The sequence below is a fragment of the Saccopteryx leptura genome, chromosome 2 (assembly GCF_036850995.1).
Source record: "Saccopteryx leptura isolate mSacLep1 chromosome 2, mSacLep1_pri_phased_curated, whole genome shotgun sequence".
In the NCBI taxonomy this organism is placed as follows: Eukaryota; Metazoa; Chordata; class Mammalia; order Chiroptera; family Emballonuridae; genus Saccopteryx; species Saccopteryx leptura.
This window is the reverse complement of record NC_089504.1, coordinates 336,838,924-336,862,667: the sequence shown is the minus strand read 5'-3', so window position 1 is coordinate 336,862,667 and position 23,744 is coordinate 336,838,924. Positions and strand designations below refer to the sequence as shown.

Sequence of the window (23,744 nt, the reverse complement as noted above, 5' to 3'; positions counted from 1 at the left end):
AGAGCAAGCAGGCAGGAGCAAGTGAGAACTGCTAAGCCATAGGAAGGTTAAAACCCCAAACTTTATACGGCCTCAACCTACCTCACATTCCGTTTTCTCCAATAGCGGTTACCAAAGCAGAGAAATACCGATTATCCAGGATAGGGATGCAGAGGCTGGGTGTCAGGAAAAGGCAAGGGGCTGGGGTCCCCACGTGCAGGGTAGAGGTAATGCTGTGGGGTTGAACTATATTTGCTGCACTCTGTCCTAAGTGACAGAGAAGGATGGAGCACATTTCAGAAATAAGGCATACCTCATTTTATTGCACTTAGAGCTTTATTGCACTTCACAGTTATTGCCTTTGGTACAAATCCAAGGCAAGACCCTCTACCAGTAAAAAGATTATAGCTTGCCTGGTTGCAGTGGTCTGGAATCAAACCCTCAATATCTGAGACACGCCTGTGTTTCCATTTGAAATGATGAGAATGCTAAAAAGCCTTGACCCATGCAGTTGTAAATGTCAGAGCATTTTCCCATTGTTGCTGAAAATTTCATCATCTTAGACACACAGAACCGGTGCTCTCAGTCACCCGAGTCAGTGCCTCTGTCCACCTTGGCTTGCATTAATTTGCAGGCCACTTACTGAATATTAAACTATACTGACTTGTTACTTGGGAGTCAGGCGGGCCGGGTTCAAATCTCAGCTGTGCCTCTTACTACAATAGCTGGATGATTTTGGATGGGATAGCGTCCAGTCAGCAGCTTGTGCACTGCACAGGGGGTGGATGCTTAAATCCAGACTTTCCCATTTGCCAGGCGTGTGTCCTGTCTGTGACTGTGTTGCGCCCCCCAGAGGAAGGGGCACCCTCCTCCATCTTGCACGAAGGCATGTGTGGGCTGGTTCTAGTGCTGACCTTGGGCAAGTTATTTAACCTCTCTGTGCATGTTTCTTTGTTGCAAGGATAGATGAGTGACCACATGGAAAGCTCTCAGAACTGTGCCTGGCACGTGCTGAGAACCATGCAAGGATTAGCTGCTGTGATTGTGTGTGTGTGGGAGTGAGCTGAATCTCCGTATCTGAAGGCTTATCTTGGGTGAGTTTACTAAAGCCTGGCATTTGAGAGGCGTTGGGACTCTTGATTGCTTATAGTTTAGTCACTGAGATTGCATTTCTTTCCAAACCTTAAGCTTTTCCAGGGTGCAGCTGCTTATTTTTAAGTCAGCCTACCTGGGCATTACTTGGCTTTCTTCATCTGAAAGAGGATGGGGTCATTGGGGCCAAGGACACCCCAGGTAGGCTGCTGAGACTGGTTCAGAATTCTGCCTAAATTCTCTTTGCAGATGTCAGACTGGAGAAATGGAAGGGGGCTCCAGGGAGAATGAGAATAGCACTCTTCAATCCAGAACCGTGTCCCTGGAAGGCGGGGCCTTACCCCTACGGTGTGCGGGTCTGCATAGGAGCCGAAACCTGGCTTCTTATCCACTTCTTCATTTTGGACACAAATTAGACCTTATAAGAAGCATGAGAACAACATTAATGTCTTAGATTATGACCAAATGCTTCATGTGATCATGACCATCACCATCATTAGAAGAGAAAAATTTCCATCTTTTCTTGATTTTAGGACAGATATCTTTTCATAGTTTAATTAGTTCTGATATTGAAATGCATGTACATTGGCTTTAATGTAACACTTGTTTTCCCAAAATGCTCTTTTTATATTGATGGTGTTGTCTTGTAAATGAGTGAGTATGCCTGCTTCACCTGTGTGAGTCCAGGCAGATCTGGTTTTCTAAAGGGCTCTAACTTTTGTTAACTTCCAAGAGAGAGGGAGAGAGAGAGAGAGAGAGAGAGAGAGAGGCGGGGGTGGGGGGGTGGGCGGGGAGTTGATGGGGCCCCTGACCAGAAACTGAAGCCCAGGAGTGGTTCAGTAATTTGTTAAAGGTCACGCAGCTAGAAAGGATGGGAGCCAGGACTGAGCCCAGCTCTGTCTGGTTCTGAAGCCCGGCCGTTCGCCTCCACAGACAGACTTGCACTTCCTTCTGCCTCCTGCTGTTGTCTGAGTCTCTGATGACCCTTTCTCCTTCCATTGAAATTCCTGTGGTTCTTTCCATTGAACCACCTATGGTTCTTTCATTTTGAATAACATTATTTTGTGATTTTTTTAAAAGGACACACAGTCTTTGTAAGAGATACAAAAAAAGTAAAAAATGTTAAAATCAGATCCTATATTTCCAGTGTATCAATTTTGATGTATTTATTTTCCTATAAAATATAAATTGCCCTCAGTAAAGCTGAAAGAAGAAAAAGAATCCTTTGAAATAAAAAAAGGGTACATTGGGCTTAGACTGTACATGTGGTTTTCTTAGCTTCAGTTGTTAACTTGCTATAATATCATGGCCATGTCCCACTTCATTAAATATTCTGTGAAAATGGGATTTTTCACTAGTGTCATAGTCTTCTGCTAAGTAGACACACCAGAATTTAGTTACCCATTTCCCCACGGTTGGCTATTTTAAGTCACACTTCCACCAATAGCCTTACGCGCACACTTAATTGTTTCTGTAGGATAAATGCCCAGAAGTGGCATCTCTGGCTCGAAGGGGCGCCCTTTTGTAAAGCGGAAGCCGCAGTGACTGCCTGCCATGAAGGTGGCACCCCAGCGCACCCACCGCAGCCCAGACCAGGGACATCTGGTGTGGCTCTACCAGCATCACCAAAACCCCCGTTTGTTTTCGTTTTGCATTTCCTTGCTCATTATTAAGGTGGCGAGATTTGTTATGATTGCTTGTGTCTGTAACTTTCCTTTGAGATAAGTGTGTATATTTCCTTGGCCTGTTTTGCTGACCTGTTTTATGACTCCCACTCTTTTTCTTCAAGACCAAATTCAAAGTCCACCTTTGCCATGAGCCCTTTCTTGCTACCTGTTGTTTCTCTGAAGCTGAATTCTCACAGCAGCTTGTGTCTGAAAGCAGCTTGTCAAATACCCCTTTGCACTGTGACTTGATAGCCTCTACTGCAATCTAGTCTTTAGGATGGGGAATGGGTCTTACTCATTTCTTTATTAACTGTGGGGCCCTAGCCCAGTGCTGGGTAACCAACTAGATACTGTTCTTGGATGGATGGATGGACGGATGGACAGATGGATGGACACACGCTGTTGTAAAAATAAAATTGGCAAAATTAATCTAGTGCCATCTTATCAAGTTGTTTCCTTTCTTTCCTCCTCTTTCCCTTCAGAATCAGAGAGGTTTTGCTCTATCCAGAAGCCAGCAGGGCAGGTGGGGTAACCAGCCATGCCGGGTGTTGTGGGAAGGCTAGGCATGGCAGCATGAAGCAGGGCTCCACTTCAAATAGGAAGGACTTCGACATTGGCTACCTGTCTAGACTTTTCTCCTCTTGCTGGAAGAGAAGCATCTCCAACCTCCATCTTCCTCTTGATTATTTATTTATTTGTATTTAGAAAATTTAATTTGCCTGACGAGGTGGTGGTGTAGTGTATAGAGCAGGGGTAGTCAACCTTTTCATACCTACCGCCCACTTTTGTATCTCTGTTAGTAGTAAAATTTTCTAACCACCCACCGGTTCCACAGTAATGGTGATTTATAAAGTAGGGAAGTAACTTTACTTTATAAAATTTATAAAGCAGAGTTACAGCAAGTTAAAGCATGTAATAATAATTACTTACTAAATACTTTATGTTGGATTTTCGCTAAGTTTGGCAGAATAAATCTTTACAACTTACTATAGTTAAATCTATCTTTTTATTTATACTTTGGTTGCTCCGCTACCACCCACCATGAAAGCTGGAACGCCCACTAGTGGGCAGTAGGGACCAGGTTGACTACCACTGGTATAGAGTATCAGCCTGCGATGCTTGAGTACCCATGTTTGAAACCCCGAGGTCGCCAGCTTGAGCCCAAAGGTCACTGGTTTGAGTCCGAGGTCATTGGCTTGAGCAAGGGGTCATTCGCTCTGCTGGAGCCCCCTGGTCAAGGCACATATGAGAAAGCAGTCAATGAACAACTAAAGTGCTGCAACAAAGAATTGGTCTTTCTCATCTCTCTCCCTTCCAGCCTGTCTGTCCCTGTCTGTGACTACCCCCCCCCCAAAAAAATATATATTTTTTCCAGTAAACATTTCTATAACATTTGAACTGTTGATTGTGTTGTGTGCCCATCACCTAAAGTCATATCATTTTTCATCTTTTGACAATTTAAAATGCATTATTATTGCTAATCACCTTATAAAATCAATCCATGGTAATTATGGAACGTTTGGAAAAGAGAAACATAGGAGGAAGACCATGATTACCTATAGCTTTCCCACTCACACTTAACTCATTGATGTTGACATTTTTGCTGTTTTCCTTTAGTTGCTTTTCTAGGCAAAAATGTGTTAAGTTTTTTCCTCCATAGAGTAGCATGCAGTTCCTTCATCCTGCCTTTGTCACACAACAGAATAACACAGAAATACCTCCATGTTCTGGTTAACTTGTCCAATGGTTCTGTAATATTTTACATGGTTTTACCATAACCTAGGCAGCCCTGGTTTTATTGTAGGGTCTGTGTTACTCTCATGAACAGGGATGGACCAGGTTGTGCACCTTGTTTCCTGTCGTTTCTGTAGCTACACTGCAGGCCTCTGGACCCACGCCAGCCCTCCCCCTCGTTCTCCGACCTCTTAGGCTGGTGCCCCGCTGGCCTCTTGGTTTGTGTTTCTCAGTATCTGTGTGTAGCAACATATTGAGTAATGGCTTCCTTTTTTCAAGAAGAAAACTCAAGTGCTGGAGCCCCAGAGCCTGGATGAGGCCACACCAGGGTGCATGATCATGCCCCGGGGGCTTTGGGCCTCGGTGAGGTTGCAGAGGGTGCAGGAGAGGGGAGGCTGAGCCTTTGGAGGGGCCACAGGCCTTAGACTTGGCAAAGCTGCTCTCCTCAACAGTAAGGTCTGGTCACGCTCTCCAGGTCCCCCGTAGGAGTCTATAGTCCATTTAATAGCTGGCCGCAGACGTGGATCCTGCATGGCAGACCTGCTCCCTGATTCCCTGGGCATGTCCTGTTCTACAGCAGCTGCTGGGTTCGGACTTCAGCCCCATTCTTCCAAAGAGCTGGTCAGGGAATGCCATTGAGCTCCTATAGCTAACTGTCCCCACAAGGGACTGCAGTTACGAAGGCAGCATGGCCCAACAGTCCAGGGCTTCTAGTGTGGAGCAATGCTGCCTGGGTTCACATCCTGCCCCTGGCCGTTACCTTATCTGTCTTTCATCCCCACATGGGGGTAATAATAACACCTCTCTCCTCCGATGAATGAGTGAGCATTTAGAAACTTCTTTAAATAAAAATAGGGGACCAGAGGCCCAGCTAAGCTTCTTGCTCATGCAGCAGGTTGAAGCCAGGCCCTCTGCCGTCCGGCATGAGAAGAAGAGCACTGGAGAGGAGCTCGGGTCTGTCCTGACATTGCAAGGCTTTCTTTGTGACTTGGACCACGGCATGCCCTGCCCTGGGCCTTAGTTTCGTAGGTGATTTATTAAATGTGTGAGATGACCTTGAAGGCCCTTCTCATCTTGGAACATTCTAGGATTTTGTGATTTAAAGGTATTTCAGATATCTTAAGAAGGGTTCAGTGCTGCCAGTAGCTCCTCCTGGTTGGCATGGTCCTCAGTCAGGGCCGACCGCAAAGACGTGTGGCAAGAAATCCGGAACCCTTTGTCAGGATTCTTCTCTATGCAGGTGAGCTCTCCTCCACCTGGGGGCTGAATGAGAGTATCTGGGTCACCTAGGAGTGGCTGTGGGAGAGCCAGCCTCCTTGGGGATGTGAGAGGTGTGCTGTCCCACACAGCAGAGCAGGGCCTGAGGTGTGGGCTGCCGGCACGCCTGCTCCGTGGACCACAGAGCGCCCGGCCCACAGAGCTCGCCGAGGTCTTTCTGTGAGCAAAACTGGGCTGTATGCAAGGGCCTTTGTGTAGCTCTGCTTGGCGCTGTTACACCAGAAGGCAAAATACTCAGAGTTCATGCGATCAAGGTCGATTCTTTCTGCGGACAGGTAGGATGGAGTAGGATGTGGCTGGCAGGCCCCCAGGGAGGAGAGTGCTGTGTGCTGAGGAAGGGGGCTGAGGCCGGGGGATTCTGAGTGGGTTCCTCTGGCAGGTGGCAGAGACTCCCTGGGTTTGTGCATTGTGTCAGCAATGTGTCAGTCGGAAGGGTCCTTGTCTGAATGGTGGGTTTGGGGTCAGTTGTCCTAATATAGGGCCAAGCCCAGTGCCTGGTGTGGGAAGGTGAAGCATGGGTCAGACCCTCCTGGCTTGAGGTTGGCCCTGGCATGGACCAGTTGGTGAGCCTGGGTTGCCTCCCTGAGCCTCCGGATCCTCCTTTGTACGTAAGGCTCCCCATACCAAGATGCCCAGCACTCATCTGACTCACACTGGGTGTTCCAAGTATCTCAGTCACTCAAGAAGGTAATATAGACTGGTTTGTGTATGAAATCAGCAGCTAACCCACCTGGGTTCACATTCTCACCCTGCCATAACTAGTTGTGTCACTTAGAACTGCTCCTTGTCCTCATTTTCTTCCTCTGTAAAATGGGAATAGTGTTAGGGCCTCTCTCACAGATTTGTTATGAGGACTGCGTGACTTAATATATAGAGAGAGCACTTAAAGCAACGCCTGTCGTATAGTTCATGCCTTGTCAGTGGTAGCTGTTACCTCGTATCTTCAGTAAGTTGTGTTCAGTTGATTTCTTGGGAGATTGGCAGTCCACCTGTTCTGTTTATTTTGAAATGGAGCTCCTCTCTGTTCAGCCAGAATTTATCCAGATTGGCAGGCGTGTGCGCATTCTTGCATATTTGTGTGAGTGTGCCTGTCTGTCTGTCTGTCTTTGAGCTGTGCCGCCCCTGCCCCAGGCCTGGAGAACAGCTCCTGTTACAGCTTGTGTGCTAGGCCTGGAGCCCGACTCTCCCAGGCTCTGCTCAGCTTGCTTCCTCAGGTTGCGTGCATCTTAATAGCGGTCTTGTTTGCCTTGCTGCTCTGCCCGGTCCACTGGCAGTGGTTTCTGTTGCACGATCTGGCTGGTGTATTGACCTGCTCTTGACCTCCCAGGAATAAAACTAGGTTTAAGATGGCCATCCTCTGAGGTGAGTGTTCCAGCCTGGGCTGGCCTCCTCCACGCCTGCCCCTTTTCAAAGAGCACATCAGAGCAGCATGGGATTTGCCATGTAAATGGCCTCATTCAGGAAGAATCTTAAAGCAATAAACAAGTCAGAATTTAACTGCTTTCAAAGATAACAAGGTACTGGAATTTTCATGATAATAAATGCTGATGGTGCGTGTTGACATTCTGGTGCTGAGCACTTTACATCTTCCCATGAAGATAGTACTAGTCCTCCCCACCCCCATTTTACAGACAAGAAAACTGAGGCGTAGAAGGTTAACTTAATCCACGTTAAGGCAACTGGACATCGTAGAGCTGGGATTTGAGCCCGGGTCTGTGGGACTGTAGGTCTGAGCACCTGACCGCCCCGCCTTGCACCGCCTCTGGCTGGCATTCCTGGAATAGCTCACCAGTGACATTCTGTTATCTGAGCCCTCTGTCCCTCTCCCAATACATCATCCCAATACAGCTGTGTAAACTGAGGTGCCCTGGGCTCAGGGGGAGAAACTCTAGTCTTTTGGCCTCCACGTGTTAGAGAGGGTGGTCCTGCTCTCCTCTCCCCAAGTTGACATCCCCTTGACCCCCCCTGCGGTTTCGTTCCTGAACCCCGTATTTCCTTGCCTTCCTCTGCCCAGCTAAAACGGCCCCTTAAAGAGAGAGCTTGGAAGATTTTATAATGAAGGAAGTCGTGGGTAATCGAATGGCCTTCCCAGATCCCTATGTAAAGGGGCATGGCTGCCCTTTCACGCTGCCCCCAGAGGCTCTGTTCCCTCAGAAGCGTCTGAGGGGCTCCCCGCTGGGAGTGGCCCCAGTGGGACTCACCCCAGTGGGGCTCAGTGTTTCAGGAGTGCTATGTTTTAATCTAGTAACCTAAAATCACACTGTCCACTCCGGGGCTAGGGTAGGAGAATAGGTCATTCTCAGCATTGTTTGTTTCTATAAGCTGGTGGTTCTCCTTGTTCCATGGGGAGCCTCAGACATGTCAACAGATCGATACTCGACACCTGCATTCGGACACCCTCCCTGTCAGCTGTCAAAGCCCTGGCCTTTCCCACGATGAAGGCCACAGAGAAGGGAAGTGGCTGCAGAGATCTGCTGGGCGCCCAGCAGGACTACTGCTGGGTACGGATCGTATCATTCCGTGTTCAGTGATCGTCTGAGGCCGATCCTTCCCCTCGTTTACAACGGAGAGAATGCAGGCTCAGAGGCATTCTGTCAGCTGCCCACAGTTCCATAGCTGGTAGGAGGTGGGGGTGAGAGTTGAACTTGGGTTTGTTTGTTTTTTTAATTTATTGATTTTCAGAGAGAGAGGAAGTGGAGGAGAGAGAGAGAGAGAGAGAGAGCAAGAAACATCCATTTGTTGTTCCTCTTACTGATGTATTCACTGGTTGTTTCTGGTATGTGCCCTGACTGGGGATCAAACCTGCAACCTTGGCCTATCAGGATGACACTCCGACCAACTGAGCTAAGCTACCTGGCCAGGGCCGAACTTGGATCTTTTGATTAATTCCCACGATCTCTCTGATTAAGATAGGGAGAGCCCTCTCTCTCTTTCTTTCTCCCTTTCTCTCTCATACATACACACACACATACACTGCCTGGGCCTGGGCTAGCATGTTTCCTGTACATATCGGTTAGAGAGGACTGGAAAGAACCAGTAGCCCCATGCTGGCTGGAGAAGACTCCTTCTGGGTCCGGCGGCTCTGGCAAGCGCTGCCTTCCTCCAGCCCGCACCTCTGGGGCTGCCGGGAAGAGTTGGAGGTGGAACTGATGGAGCAGTGGCTTTTGCTCTTGGCAGGTGCAGGGTTCCCCTCTGCCTGGCGAGGGGGAGGGGCAGAGCTCACGGGTGGCGAGACACCTGGGCTGGAAGCTAGCTGCCTGTGGGCTGAGGTGCCTTTGCCAAGTTGGACCTTCAGCTGAGGACTTCTGACACATAGACCCTCTCCGCCACGAGGCGCCGAGTTTTAGTAAATGGGACAGACGATCCCTGCCCTGTTGGCTCATGTGCTGGAGAAACAGCTCTGCAGTTTCCTGCATTCCAGGGTGCTGGTATGTCAGAAATTCCCTGGACAAGCAAGCAGGGAAGTCTTGTCTTTATAGTAAAAATACTAATAAAACATCTCTAGAATCTGCTCCTTCCTTTCCACCCACACTGCCACTGACTAAATTACCTTTTGTTCTCATCTTTTGCTAAATTGCGGTAGCTTCTTAACTGATACTCCCGTCTCCGGGTTCCCCACACCCACTTCAGTCTGTCCTCCACATGGCTTCCAGAATGATGATTGTTCAGAAATGCAAATCTGATCGTGTTGCTTCCTTTGCTTTCCTCCCCACTCCTGCAAGATTGAGTGCAGATGCCTTAGTGTGGCTTTCTAGGGCCTTCCAGAACCTTCCGGGATCTGCAAGGGCTGGCCCTGCCCCCTGGCTGACTGCTCCATCTTCCCTGTTCTCTCTGTTTTCCAGCTACTTGCTCTACCCTAAGAAAAGGAGAGGTTCTTTTGTGACTCTGCTCTTTACTCCTGCTGTGTCCCCACCCTGAGCCCCTTACGTTCTGTCTGTGTGCCTTACCCCCTGCCTCACACCATTTAGGGATTACCTCTTCTTTGATGACTGCCTAGGATCTCAGCCACCCCATTCCAGTCCCCTTGGGTCTCACAGCGAGGACACAGCCTCTGTTGAGGCACTGAGGCGGCATGTTGCACGTGGCATCAGCTGTCCTGGTCTGGAGGTCCCACCCACATGTCTGGCACCTTGTTGGGATGGCTGGGCAGCTGGACTAAGCTGGCCTGCCCTCGCTGTCCATGGATGCTCAGGGCCTCTCCACCTGGTCTGTTCATCAGAGTTGTCAGGCTCCATAAGAATCTTCCACTGTCCTGTTGGTCAGAGCAGCCACAGTCCAGCCCAGGTTTAAAGGGAGAGGAAATAGACCTTCCATTGGAGGAGTGTGAAATTCCTGGTCACCACCTTTAATTGCTGTGGTGCCCTGCCCTTGTGTCATAGCCTTGAATGATCCTATGACTGTCACATTGGGAAGAGCAGCTCTCCCCACCCACTGTCAAGAGCAGGGGCTTTCCTACCCGTTCCTTTTCTCTAGAAATGCAGGATGCTGCACATCTACTCCCCCCGCCCCCACTGTGTCCACTCCGGGAAACTGTCATCTGTCGTCCCCACCCCCACTGTGTCCACTCCGGGAAACTGTCATCTGTCGTCCCCACCCCCACTGTGTCCACTCCGGGAAACTGTCATCTGTCGTCCCCATCCCCACTGTGTCCACTCCGGGAAACTGTCATCTGTCGTCTTCCTGGGAGTAGGGGTGCCGCTGGAGGTTGTATTCCCAAACACTCAGCGTCAGCTACAGAAGGCAGGTTGTTAGAACAGCAAGGAAGCCACTTCTCTCTCCTCCCTGGTCCGGTTCAATGTCTAGTTGTACTTTAGGTTCTGTCTAATGACGTGCAGGAACCATCAGGTATTATTATACATGTATTAGAGTACACTTACTTTTTCAAGTATATGTACCTGTAAGCCTCAGTTTCCTCATTTGTAAAATGAGATAATAATGGTCCCTATCAGAGTATTCCATGAGATGATACACATACAATACATACCACAATGCCTGGCACGAAGGAATGTCCAATTAAAAGACAAACACACGTTGCCCTGGCTGGGAAGCTCGGTTGGTTAGAACAGTGTCCCAAAGCAGCACAGAGGTTGCTGGTTTGACTCCTAGTCAGGGCATTTTTAGGAACAGATTGATATTCCTCTCTCTCTTTCTCTCTCTCTCTCTCTCTCTCTCTCTTTTTCTCTCTTTCTCCCTCCCTCCCTCCCTCCCTCCCTCTTCCTCCCTACCCTTCCTCTCTAACTAAACCAATAAATAAAAATAAAAACAACAACAACAACACACAGTTGTGTTTTTATATGCAGTAGTGGTAAAAAAAGAAAGTCCTGAAATACAAAAATTACTGCAAAGTGGATCACAGACCTAAATAAAAAAGATTAAACTGTAGAATTTGTAGAACATAGGAGAACGTCTTTGTGAATGTGGGTTTGGCAAGGATTCCTTAGATAGGAGATAAAAAGCACCAACCAACAAAGAAAGAGGTTGATAAATCAGACTTCGTAAAAAAGTAGCTGCTCCTGGTAATTTGGAAGGACTTTTGGAGGATGCTTTTGGATGACGCATCATCCCAAGAAGAATCGTTTTCTTTTTGAAGGTTCTTTGGAGGCCCATAGGAAGCCTTAGCCTTAGAAACATGAGCCTTAGGAGGTGTCGAAGGTTTGAAATACTGCAGGCTTAATAAGTGTTAGCAGAGAGAACTGCTTTCGGTTGCAGGTGACAGAAAGTGTGACTTCAACAAATAAATAGGCCATTATGTTTCTCTGCTATAATGAGATGTTTGGAGCCCAGCCACTCACATGTTGGTTCAGCAACAGAACCAGGCTGGCCTCTCTGGTTCTCTCTGGACAGCTCTTGGCAATTCTAATCTAAGAAGCAGGAAGGGGGGCTGTGGGCGCTCCTGAGACACTGTCCCGTTTGTGAGGAAAGCAGGCACGTTCCCAGCAGTTCCAGTGGACACAGCCTTGTGTCCCGCTGACCAGAACCGTCACACATAGCTAGCGTCAGGGATGCTGGCAGCGGGGTCTGGATCATTGCAGTAGCCATTCTGGACCCCATCCCAGGACAGTTACATGGATGAGAAGTCAGCGTTGAGAACCACGGGCTCGGATCAATTAATTGCTGGGCATAGTGGTGTCCCAAACAGAATCAGAATCAGTCTGTGAATGAAGAATAGATTAGGAATAGATATCAGGTGGATAATGACAGCACCTAACACAGCACCCATCATTTCAGGGGAGTTTGCCATAGTTCACCTGCCCCCTGTCCCTTGTCCCTGCACACAGCTCTTTTTTTTTTTTTCTGTGATGGCCTGAGTTGCTAGGCAAACAGCCATATTTTTGTTTGTTTTTTTGTTTTTTGTTTTTTTTTTATTTTTATTTTTTATTCATTTTAGAAAGGAGAGAGAGAAGGGGGGAGGAGCAGGAAGCATCAACTCCCATATGTGCCTTGACCAGGCAAGCCCAGGGTTTCAAACCGGCGACCTCAGCATTTCCAGGTCGATGCTTTATCCACTGTGCCACCACAGGTCAGGCAAACAGCCATATTTTTGAAAAGGAGGACCTTCTACTCCTCAGCATTGCCATAAGCTCCTGCTCATAGCAGGTGCTTTCAGATCAGAGTTTAAAATACCTCATTGTCCCCCACCCCTCCTTTCTGGTGGCTCTCAAGGGACCAGGTCTTGAGGAGAGGTCAGAGAGTAGGCTCATCAGCAGGAATCCATCTTTGCCATTAAATGGTACGACTCTGCCTTTTTTTCCCTAGTTCTCCACCTGGTAATTCACACCCAGATCCCTTCTAGTGCGCAGTGTCAGGAATTCTTTGGGATTACCTCTTGTCATTGAGGGGTGGAGGGCTAAGCCGTGCCCCGTGGGCCTGGAGAACTACAGGTGGGCGCATGGAATGAGGATTTGGACCGAAACAAAGGCCGTGTCAATTAAGGATCTGGTTTGGGGGTGACACCACCCACGTGGCTCCTGACCCCTGCTCTCCCCTCAGTTCCCCAGCAGGAGCACTGAGCACTGGGGCGGTCAGTGACGCTCGGAGGGCGGCCCCCTTTACTCCTCTGGCCAGGTCTGTCTGTGGCTATTGAGTTCCTCAAGCTTATGCACCAAGTGGCTTGTGACCACGCTGCAGCGCCTCTCACAGCGCCTGACGTCAGGAAGATGTTGACCTACCGGTCATTGAATAAATGGAGAGTGGATAGAGGTTCTCCTTCCTTGTACAGTCACTTCAGACCCAGGGCAGATGGAGGAGTGTGGGGATGTCCTGCTTTCTCATAATTTAGTCCCCTTTGTTCCCACGGCCCAAGGAATGCTAGTTCTAAAAAAAAAAAAAAAAAAAAAATCACATGAGGTGTTGAGAACTAAGCACTGAAATAAAGGCAAGAAGCAAAACTGGAAAGGCAGCCCTGAGTCGGTCCTTCGCCAGCTTTTCGCGTCAAGATGGCTTTCCAGTAAGCACGATTATTTCCCTCGCCCTTGGTTCTCAAGTGGGAGCTGTCTGAGGATATTTCAGTCTGGGAAATGCCTTCCTCTCAAAACCTTTCCTGCGGAGTCTCACGACCTCAGCGGAGCCTGAGGTGGGACACAGGTGTCTCCGAGACAGTTTGGGTCCTTGGCTGTCCACCTTGGCCCAGCTCACGCTCCACCTGGCCCAGGAAGCTTCGTCCGTGCTTCGAAGTCCCATCAGCCTCTCCTTGCCCTGCCCTCTCCTTGCCCTGCCCTCTCCTTGCCCTGCCCTCTCCTTGCCATGCTCAGTACCAGAGCAGATAGAATGGGCGATGGTAACTTCTAGGAGTACTAACCGCATGAAGTTAACTCTGCAGTGCTCTGGGCAGCGTCTCCTGCACCCGCTGCTGTGCTGGTCCTGGGAGGCACTCATACCCATCGCCCTGCCCAAAGACTAGTCCTGTTTTGTCCCCGCCTGAGTTTGAACCTCTCATCGGCAGCCTGTTCTCAGGCTCGGAGTCTGCAGCCTCCGTGGAGCCGGGGAAGGGCGGGAAGCCCAAGCTCCCAGCTGTGGCCCTCTCACCCTGGCCTCCTTGGGCACGGCTCCACTTGTGGTCTGAGGCAGACTTGTTTGTTTGTGTTTGAAGTTTCCCGACTCTTGAGTTTGACGTCAGGGCAGGGCTGCTGATGGGAGCCTTGGCGGGGAGATTGTCTCTGCACAAATGCACACGTCTGGCGGTTTCCCCAGGGGAGCCTGGGCGCGGGATCGAGACAGACGGGCGAAGGATGGTTGGTTACGAAATGCCCGGCTTGGGGATTGAGTTTACTTTCTCCTCTCCTCGTCCCACTCTCCCTGGTGCTCTTGCTTGCTCTGTCCCTGCCCCTGTAATGGCAGCCCTACCCTCCAGACCTCTGCAAGGCTTAGCAGTGTGAGGGGTGGAGGGCTAGGCTTTGTTTGTACCTGCATGTGGCGCTGTTAGCTGCACGGTGACCTCCGGAGGCCTCCTTGCATTCTCAGAAATCATTTTGCAATACGTTGCTCATGGCAACCAGACCAGACTGCACAGCTGCCTGGACTCACAGGAAGTTTCCCGAAACATACTCCAGCTTTGCAGAGGAGGTAGGAGAAGTGAGGGGACCATCCCTGAGGCCTGGGCAGAGCCCACCGTGCTGGGGAAGCTTCAGGGACCATCGAGGGAAGGCTGGAGTTAAGTCACAAGAGCTTTGGTGACTTTCTCAAGTTTGGGATGGGGTAGACAGGGATCTGGCACTAGCAAAGCCTGCTGGGGACATCCTCTCTTAAGAATCTAGGGCTGCCCACCTGGGAGGAGGGAGGCAGGGTCCCATAGGTGTTGGTGACCTGGAGGCTGGTCCAGAAATCGCACCTGCTGGCTGGAGGACTGGCTAAACCGAGGGGAAGGGGATGGAAGTGTGGAGTGGTCATCTAAGGTGCCTCAGCTCATTCTGCAAGCGTGCTGGGACCTTCTTGAAAGGGGCAGCCCCAGGTACCAGGCAGTTTGGTGGCTAGTTTGGGTGATTTTAGAGCTGGGTTGGAGCCAGGGATTGGGTATAGCCCAGAGGGTAGGTTATCGCAAGTCAGGACCAGAGGCAGTGGACTGCTGTGACCGGACATCCTTGGGGAGTGTGTGGGAGTCTGCAGCCTTGATTCAGAAGATGCACCGCTCGGAAGTCTCGCTATTGCTGGAGTTGGGGCTTTGGGCCCCAGGATAGGTAGCCCTGCCCACTGCCATCCTGCTTGTGCCTGTCAGGACAGCGTGGAGGAGCTAAGGGGGTGGATAGCAGGAGTCAGTTGGGGGGATGGGATGGTACCATTGGATCGAGGCCTGGATCCCTTCGTGATCTGAGAAACTTACAAAGCTCTTGGTGCCTCTGTTTTCTCACTTATAAAATGGGATGAGAAAATACACCTGTAAGTCTCATGAGTTTAGCATGTGTGGTTTTCCCATTTGTGAGTGACCCTAAGTGATGAGACGTACTTGTCCTTGTGCGGAGGCTGCACTCAGAATAATTGCGCGTCACCGTTTGCAGGCCAGGCGGGCATCTCCTAGCCAGTGAGTGAGCCGGGCGGGCTGCCCAGTACTGACATCTTGACGTAGTTCTGTTTTCCTCCACTTGATGTGGAGTGCACACTACTTCCCATCAAAAGTCTGAAGGGATCTGTAATGTTTTCAGGCATATGTCACTGTTTTGTGGGAAGAGTGACACACTCAGTGACATTGCCAGCTTTGGGGTTGTGTGAGGGTTGGGCTGTCACTCTTGAGCTGTCAGGTATCTACTGCAGTTTCTACCTCCTGGGATTTTCATTGAGAATCCGGGGAAAGATGGTGATCAGATGCTACATAAGTAGAAGACATCATCATTACTACAAGGGTCGATCATTGAGTGTGGGCGTGGTTTCCATAATTGAGAGAGGCTGCTGCTGTCCATGAGAATCCGGTGTCCATCTCTCTGCCTGTCCCTGGGGTTCACCTGTCCATCTACATTTTAACATCTGTCACATCTGTCCTCATGACTGAACTGCCTGCCCTGCTTGAGATGTGGATACTTCCCTGCTCAAGACCTGGGATACTGAGAAGAGTTCCGATCTGCTCAGGGTTCTGCAGCAGCCAACATCAGAGTCAGGGTTAAGGAGACAGCTGTCATGGCATCTGGCCACTTCCCTAGCCTGGATCATGGATTTGGGGGTCACCCACAAAAAGGACCTCCTTATCCCAGGCACTGAAGTTTTAGGATGCAGTGGATTTTGTTTGTAGTCAGTTTTCTGGAAAGATGTGTTTTCTGCAAAGGTGCAGAAGCTTAGATAAGATACAATTCAAATAGCCCTGATGGCCTGACCTGTGGTGGCGCAGTGGATAAAAGCGTCGACCTGGAAATGCTGAGGTCGCTGGTTTGAAACCCTGGGCTTGCCTGGTCAAGGCACATATGGGAGTTGATGCTTCCAGCTCCTCCCCCTTCTATCTCGCTCTCTCTCCCCACCCCCTCTCTAAAATGAATAAATGAAATAAAAAAAAAATTAAAAAAAAAACAAAACAAATAGCCCTGGCTGACCGTCTTTACCCTCCTGCTCATCAAGGTGCTACTTGACTGATAGTAACAGTATCCCGTTAGTGAGTGCTGCTTAATGTACTGTGCATACATGAATCCCGCAGTGAATTTTCAGCTTGAAGTGTATATTATTTTCTTCATTTTACAGATGAGGAAATTATGATAAAATACACTGGTCACTGCCACACAGCTGGTGAGGGATAGATAGCACCAGGGGTAGAACTTACATCTGCCCAGCTGCCAGGCCTGTTTCCCACTAGGGGTCGTGGAACAGTTAACTAATGGTAGGCAGGGCCCCCCGATCAGTCAGAACAGCTGCTGATGGTAAACAGGGGGCACGGCAACACCTGTGCACTGGGTGGGATGTTTGCCTGGTTGTTACCACTGCACTGCCCGGCCAGTTTGGCACAATGGCTGGCCCCTGTCTAGCCACTTTGGGAAGCCTGCGAGAGGTTTCTGCAAGGATGACCATGTAAGCCAGCACTGTCCTCTCTCTTGGGAGCAGCTACCATTCCAGCACACTGGCTGCCTCCATAGGACTTCAGTTTTGCGGCTACAGGAGAGCCTTGTGTCTCATCTCAGATCAGCCTGGCCTGTGGGTCCCCCGTGGTACGCTCAGAAAGGCGAACCTGGAATTTGCGGTGTCAGCTATAGGGAGGCAGGTTTGGGCCCCGTGTATAGGAGGAATAATGAGAGCCTTCCCCAGGAGAGGCTGCGGTCCCTGCACTTGGCCGCTCTGAGCAGAGCAGACGGGTGAGGCCTCTCGTGTTTCCATGTTCCTTGCAGTTCTGGGAGCTACTTCCTTTTCCTGCAGAAGTCTCTCTCATTCTGTGGACCGTGTTTTGGGAAATCTGACAGGTGTCTGCTCTTCAGGGATGTCCAGCAGGCCTCACTGTCATGGAAGTGATGCTCGTGGAAGCTTCTGTTTGGGAGTTACACTGGAGTAGCTAGAGGTGGCAGATTACGTTGGAGATTGATCAGGATGCCAGGTTAGGGGCACAGGTGCTCGTCTGGGCAGGGCCTTCCTGGAGTTGATGCAGCTGCACTCTGGCCATGGCCTCTGGTGCTGATGGTGGAGGTGTGAGCATGTTGAGGAAAGTGGTGAGCTGAGCCTTGGTCCTCATGCCTTTAAAATAAATGTACCTTCTCTGTGAATTCTACCAGCATTGTCCTAAAGGCCAAGCCAGCTTGCCGGGTCTTTAGCTCTGTCTCTGAAATGGGCGTGATCCCAGCCACATCTTCCCGATTGCCTGGGGTGGGGGGTGGGAGTTATAAGAGAACCTGAAGACTTAGCTTGGTGAGGGTGCCACCCACTGCAGCGACCACTCAGTGGGTGAACATTGATATCCATATTCTCTCATGTAAATCTTCTCAGCAGCCCTTTGAAACGGATCAGCCCCATTTTACAGGTGGGGAAACTGAGGCCAAAAGTGTCCTGCTGAGGGAGTGTGGTGGCGAGGGGCTCTGAGGCTGGGTTTGTCTGTCTCGAGAACTGGAGTTCTTCCTCGCAGATCTGTGCTTTCTCTTGGTCGTGGCTGGAGGAACCAACAGTAACATGGTAGGACATGGATGTATTTTTTTTTTCCTTCTTTCAAGCACTTTTATATTAGTTACTTTGGCCCCACCCTTTGTATAGGTGGTGAGACTGAAGCTGAGCTTAGGGGGATTTCCCCAAGAGCCTTATCTAAATGTCAGAGTTGGGACCAGAGCCCAGCAAGAGCTTTTAGCCTAGGACACCCAGTGAGCACCTGCTGTGTGCTGTGTATCAGTAATACCCACCACTTGTGGGCTGACTGGATGCTCTTCTGCTCTTTCTGTAAACCAGGCTAAATGTCAGGGCAGGAGCAGGGCACACACCCATGAAGGAAAGAATACTGGGGTGAGACTTCGGTTCCAGGCCAGAGTGCTAATGAATTGCCCTCCCATTGCTGATTCTATCACTGAAACCCCAGGTGCTTTGCTATTCCGGAAAATTTATATCTTGCGGTTTTGTGGTTAAGAGAAAATGACTCTACCCATGAAAGGTCCCCTTGCTGGCCCCCAGGATGGGCCGGTAAGCCCCACTGTGGTTTGTCTGGGAAAGTAGTCCCTGGGTGCTTCTGTCACTGTGACCAACTTTCCAAAAAGTGACACGCTCAGATGTGAGCTGATGCACCCTGGGCAACCCCATCCTTTATGAATGAGGATAGCTTTGCTCCTTTAGCAGAACCCCCACATCTACAGGTGTCCTTTCTCCTGTACGAGCTCCAGGAGATAGCAGCCAACAGGACACCAGACCTGCTGGCCAGTGGGTCACAGCACTCCACCCACCAGGTTTATTGGTTGTTAACTGAGCACAGTGAGGAATCATTTCAAGTTCTGCGCAGCCCTACCCACAGGCCTACTTTGGGCTGTCTACTGGGGCTCTCTCACAGCCCTTAAACAAAGAAACTGCTCACTCCTCTGGGGAACTTGCCCTGGTTTTTGAGACTCTCGGGCTCCTGAGTCATCACTTGCCCAATGGAATTTATTTTCCGTTATCATTTTGGTAAATGTGTATGCCTGTTGGGCTACAAAAATGTATTGTGTTTATTTATTTATTCAACAAAGGTTTTACAATAGTGCTATGCTTATTCCTGGGGAGTCCAGCAGTGAGCAAGAACACAGAGCAGGCTCCTGGCCTCATGGAATTGACAGTCTAAAGACGCAATCAGACAAGGAAAATATTAGAACTTACAGTGTGAGAGCTGATGGAGGAGAGAGCAGGGGACTAAGGAGAGGGCTGAAAGGCTTGGAAGGCTTCCTGGAGGAATGGATATCTAAGCTGAGTTGTGGAGGCTGAAGGGCAACGGGAAGAACCTTCTTGGTGGAGGGCAGAAGGCTTGATGGCTGAAAAGGGCTGGACACACTAGAGGGAGCAGAACTAGAGAGAGCCCCAAGTGCTAGCTCGTTACTGAGGCCAGATTGGCCGATCTCGATGTTGACCTTTGATGGCCAAAGTCTTATGCAGAATGGTGTGTTATTAATCAGCTCCCAGGGATACGGCCCTGGAAACTCGCATGCCAGTGACAATGGCCTTCGCTGCTGCTGCTTCCCATGCCAGCAGCCCGAGCTCTTTGGTTAATGTGGAAAAGAACGGTGTTGACTTGGCAAGTTATTTGAGTTACTGCCCTGTCTTTGGTCAGCTCTTTGAAGCTGTGGTTTGAGAGCAGTTTGGAGTGGAGGGAAGGACGGGCTGGGAGAAATGTGTGAACGTGAGGATAAGACCAGTGTGTTCCCTTGCCTCCTTCCTTCCTTGGGATGTTTGAGCACATGTTAGGTGCCATGTGCAGTAATAGGCATGCTGTGACAGTCACAAAGAGGTAGACTCGGCCCCTGCCCTGATGTATATAATAAGAGGGAGACTAACCTAGTCTTGCGGGGGGGGGGGGGGTTCCATACAGTTCAGTCCTCCCAGTAGAGACCGTGAGTGAGCTGGACAATATCATTCCTCTTGTGCAGCTGAGAGAACCAAGGCTCAGAAAAATTAATGAACTTCCCTCAAGGTCACATAACTGGTAAACGGCAGAACCTAGCTTTGAACCCAGATTCTGTTAAATTCCAAAGCCTGTCCTGTGTCTGCTGCCCTAGAAGCTCGTTTCTGTTGGGGGAAAACCATGTCAGAGGCTTGACTCCGGCCGGCTGTGCTGGAGGCTGCCACAGAGACACAGGCAGCATGCTCAGCAGGGGAGACAGGAACTCCTGTCAGGCCTGGGAAGTCTTGCCCAGGCCAAGGACACTGGCTGGAGGAGAGAGGGACCTCTGGCGGAGCAGGCAGTAGGAGCAGAGGCCCAGGGGTAGGGAAGGATAGGACACATTTGAGGAATATTTCCGAGGTGAGCGTGTGCCTAGAGGGCAGGGTAGGCTTGGGGTGGAGTGGGGAGGATCCTGGAAAAGAAGGTGGGGGCCTGATTCTGGAAGTGGCCTCTGGTCACACTGGGAGGGATGGATCGGAGAGGGGTGAGCCCGGGTGAGGAGCATGCGTGCTTCTGATTAGCCCTTCAGAATACAAGAGGCATTTGTGTCGTCACATTTGTGAGCTTCAGGCTCTGGAGATGTTCCCAGGGGCTTAGGTTCCATAATAAGACAGGAGATATACTTCTTGTATGGCAACCTGGGAGTTGCCAGCCTCAGCAGAGAATGTCTGATCAGTTAGTCCTGTCTCTCTCTGGGTCCCCAGGGGCACGTGGTGCGGGCTCGCCATGGCTTTGCCTGTCTAGGTTCCACTGAAGGTAGAAGCTGTACAGCTGAGTGGCATTATTTTTGCTCTCACTCAGTGTTCCCTCTCTGGCAGTTGTCCTCACCGGCCACTGAGCCCTGGGAAGATAGCAGGACTTAACAGCTCCCATGAGCGAGCCCGGGCCCCTGAGTCTGGCGGCCTGGGAGCTAGCTGGGGACCAGACAAGTTTGTGGGGGAGCTTTCAGAAAGGCGGCTCTAGCCGTGGTTCTGTTGTCATTTTGGTTTCATTTCACGCCTCACATCCCTCCAGCTACAAGGGTTGTTTACCCGGAGTCTGTGGAGAGAATTCTGAGGGTTTGTGAATCTGGAGAGGAAAGACGTTACCTTCATTTTCATTAACGTTGCCTGGGACTTAGTCTGTCGTTCGATCTGGATGAAGGCAACAAGGCACAGTTGTCTCAGCAAATATGTGACTCGGTCACCAGGAGGAATCACAGCTGTTTTCATATCATGTGACAGTTAGGGAGCTGCCTGAAAAAAGCACAGCTTCCAAGTTATGATCGCTGTGAGCCCCACGCTAGACATGATTTCAAGCTTTAATAAAGAAGCTTGTAGTCCCCATCACTGTTTTAAGACCTGTTTTGATAAATGTATTTACATGTAATTGATTTCCTTTATTATCCTAAGCGTTTTGTTGCATTCGCTCAGAAGCATTATTCTTAGAGATATGGACATCCCCAGGCTGCCAAAGGGGTGCGTGGTGCGCAGGTGGTCAAGAACTTCTTTGGAAGTTGGGAACCCTCTTAGACACTGGCAATTTTAACTTATAATTATCATTAGTAATTTTTTGGTATTGTGACTGCTGTTTAGAGAAATACACTGAGATATGTACAGATGAAAGAGAAAGGAATGTATTAACAACAAAACCCTCTGAGGGGTAGTAGGACAGGGAGGTGGCTCCAATGGCAGGGTTTTTGAACAGGACTTTGAAGGTGGTGCTTGCCTTCTGGGAAAGCTAGAACGTCTCTAATGTGAGGCCGTTGGAGTTTGTTCAGCATCTCGGTAGCTCTCACTGGGTCCCAGGATCACTTGGCCTCAGCCGAGCCAGGACCCTGGTCTCCTTCAGATTATGCGCTCATTTCCATCCGTGGGAGCCGCTGCCTTCTTTTCCGTCAGCCCCGGGCTGTGCCCGTCTGCATTCCCGCGTATAGTGCAGGCCACCCAGACGGAGCCCAGTCTTCGTTAAAGAGAACGTCACGCCGACCTTATTTAAATAGATTTCATTTGAAGTTTTAGGCGTTTGAAAGCTGTGGACACTCTTCTCCTGGAAAATGCACAGACTCACGTGTTTGAAATTTGCATACCTTTCAGGGTTAGGGTTAGGAAGCCTGTCGCTGGACCTGAGTCAGGGACCCTCGCTAGGACTGCTGTAGCCCCGTAGGCATGGCCAGCACGCCTGGGCCAGGCACGCACTGAATGTTTTATTTTTTCTCACCCTCCCTGAGAGGGAGGTTCTATTATTATCCCCATTTTCTGGAGGGAGAATCTGAGGCCTTTCTGGGGGTGGGGCGTTAAGTAACTTGTCTAAGGTCACAGGGCTAGGGTGTGCCTGAGCCCCCAGGTCCCAACCCAGGCAGTCTGATTCCAGGCTGGACGCGTCTTTAAACCCCCGTATCTTCCACATTATCAATTACTAACCTCCTCCACCCCAGCAGGAAGTCCTTCTTGTGTTTTAACTGTGCTCTGTTCTGACCAGTCTTGCCTGTTCTCTCTGAGGCTCGTGGTCTTGAGGAGGAGGCAGAGTCAGCCGTCCCTGGGTGGGGTAGCAGTTAGGGGTGGCTCTCCAGATGGCCTGCTGACTCTCCCCGACACCTCTCCTCTCTTCCCTCCCTCTGTTCTGCTTCAGCGCTGTCGGCACGGCAGCAAAGGGCTCCTGTTTGCCAGAGCTCCCCTATAGCGTGCTCAGGGCGGCCACATGTGTATGCCCTGGATGAACCACCTTTTCTTTTCTTTTCTGGGCTCCTTGCAGGCAAAGCTTGTCCGGTATATCTGCAAGCAACGGCAGTGCAAGCTGAGCGTGGCTCCTGATGACAGGACCTCGGAGCTCAACAGCTACCCTCACTTCAGTGACTGGCTGTACACCTTCAACGTGAGGCCAGAGGTGGTGCAGGTACGCGGGCCGTGGGGCTTGGGTCAGGGGCTGGGGCTGGGGCTGGGGTGGGTCAAGCAAAGGGACCACATGCAAACCCAAGCACAGCTCTACTGTGGCTAGGAATGCGAGGCAATGCGGTCTACTCTCAGCAAGGGGATATTTGGGGGGCAGCAGCAGGAGGGATCCAGGGTAAATGTGGCTCTAGCATGTGTCCTGGCCGCCATTGCTTTATGAGCCAGAGATCCTGACCACACCGGTCACTTATTGGTTTGCCGTAAGGACAGCAGCCAACGTTTCTGGAAACCTTGGCTGTGCGAGAGACACCATGTTAAATACTTTCCAGAAATAATGTCACTTAATTCTCACAAAACCGTGTGAAGGAGTTACTGTCACTATTGCCATTTTATACTTGGGAAAATTAAAGCACAGAATGGTTAAATTATTTGTTTAAAATTATACAGCTAGTAAGTGATAGCTTTGGGATTTGAAAACAAGGGTCTGAATTTACTTTTCCTTTGTAACTGTTATAATATACTGTCTCCCTCCTTTGATCCCTCTTCCCATCCATTCAACCAACCTACCCACACACCAACTAACCAGCTCATCAAGCAGTACGCGTGGAGACCCCCTGCGAGGTGTTGGGTACAGGGCAGCTCTTGTGGGGCATACATAAATCAATGCTTGGCAGGTGCAGTTCACCCAGTCAGGCCTTTTAAATCCCTTACTTCTAAAATTGACTCTTGCTATTGTTTTAAAAGTTATATGAATTCATTGTATGTAAACCCTTTAAAAAACAAAAAAGAGGAAGGAAAAATCACATTCCTATTTTCACTACCAGAGACAATCGATGATCATTAAGATTTTGATATTTCTTTCTAGTCTTTTAAAAATTTCTAATGAGGCCTGACCAGGCGGTGGCACAGTGGATAGAGTGTCGGACTGGGATATGGAGGACCCAGGTTCGAGACTCTGAGGTCGCCAGCTTGAGCACGGGCTCATCTGTTTTGAGCAAGGCTCACCAGCTTGAACCCAAGGTCACTGGCTTGAGCAAGGGGTCACTCAGTCTGCTGTACGCCTCGGTCAAGGCACATATGAGAAATCAATCAATGAACAACTAAGGAGCCGCGTGCTCTATA

The 23,744-nt window shown here is 49.9% G+C and overlaps 1 protein-coding gene across 2 annotated transcripts in view; it reads left to right on the top strand.

Annotated features, from left to right (window-relative positions):
* Positions 1-23,744, top strand: part of KSR1 (kinase suppressor of ras 1) — a 164,191-nt gene that overhangs the window by 68,784 nt on the left and 71,663 nt on the right. For both annotated transcript variants that reach the window (XM_066363751.1, XM_066363752.1), the window contains exon 2: positions 22,486-22,626. In XM_066363751.1, coding sequence (XP_066219848.1) covers positions 22,486-22,626 — 141 coding nt within the window. The remainder of the gene's footprint in view (positions 1-22,485; positions 22,627-23,744) is intronic.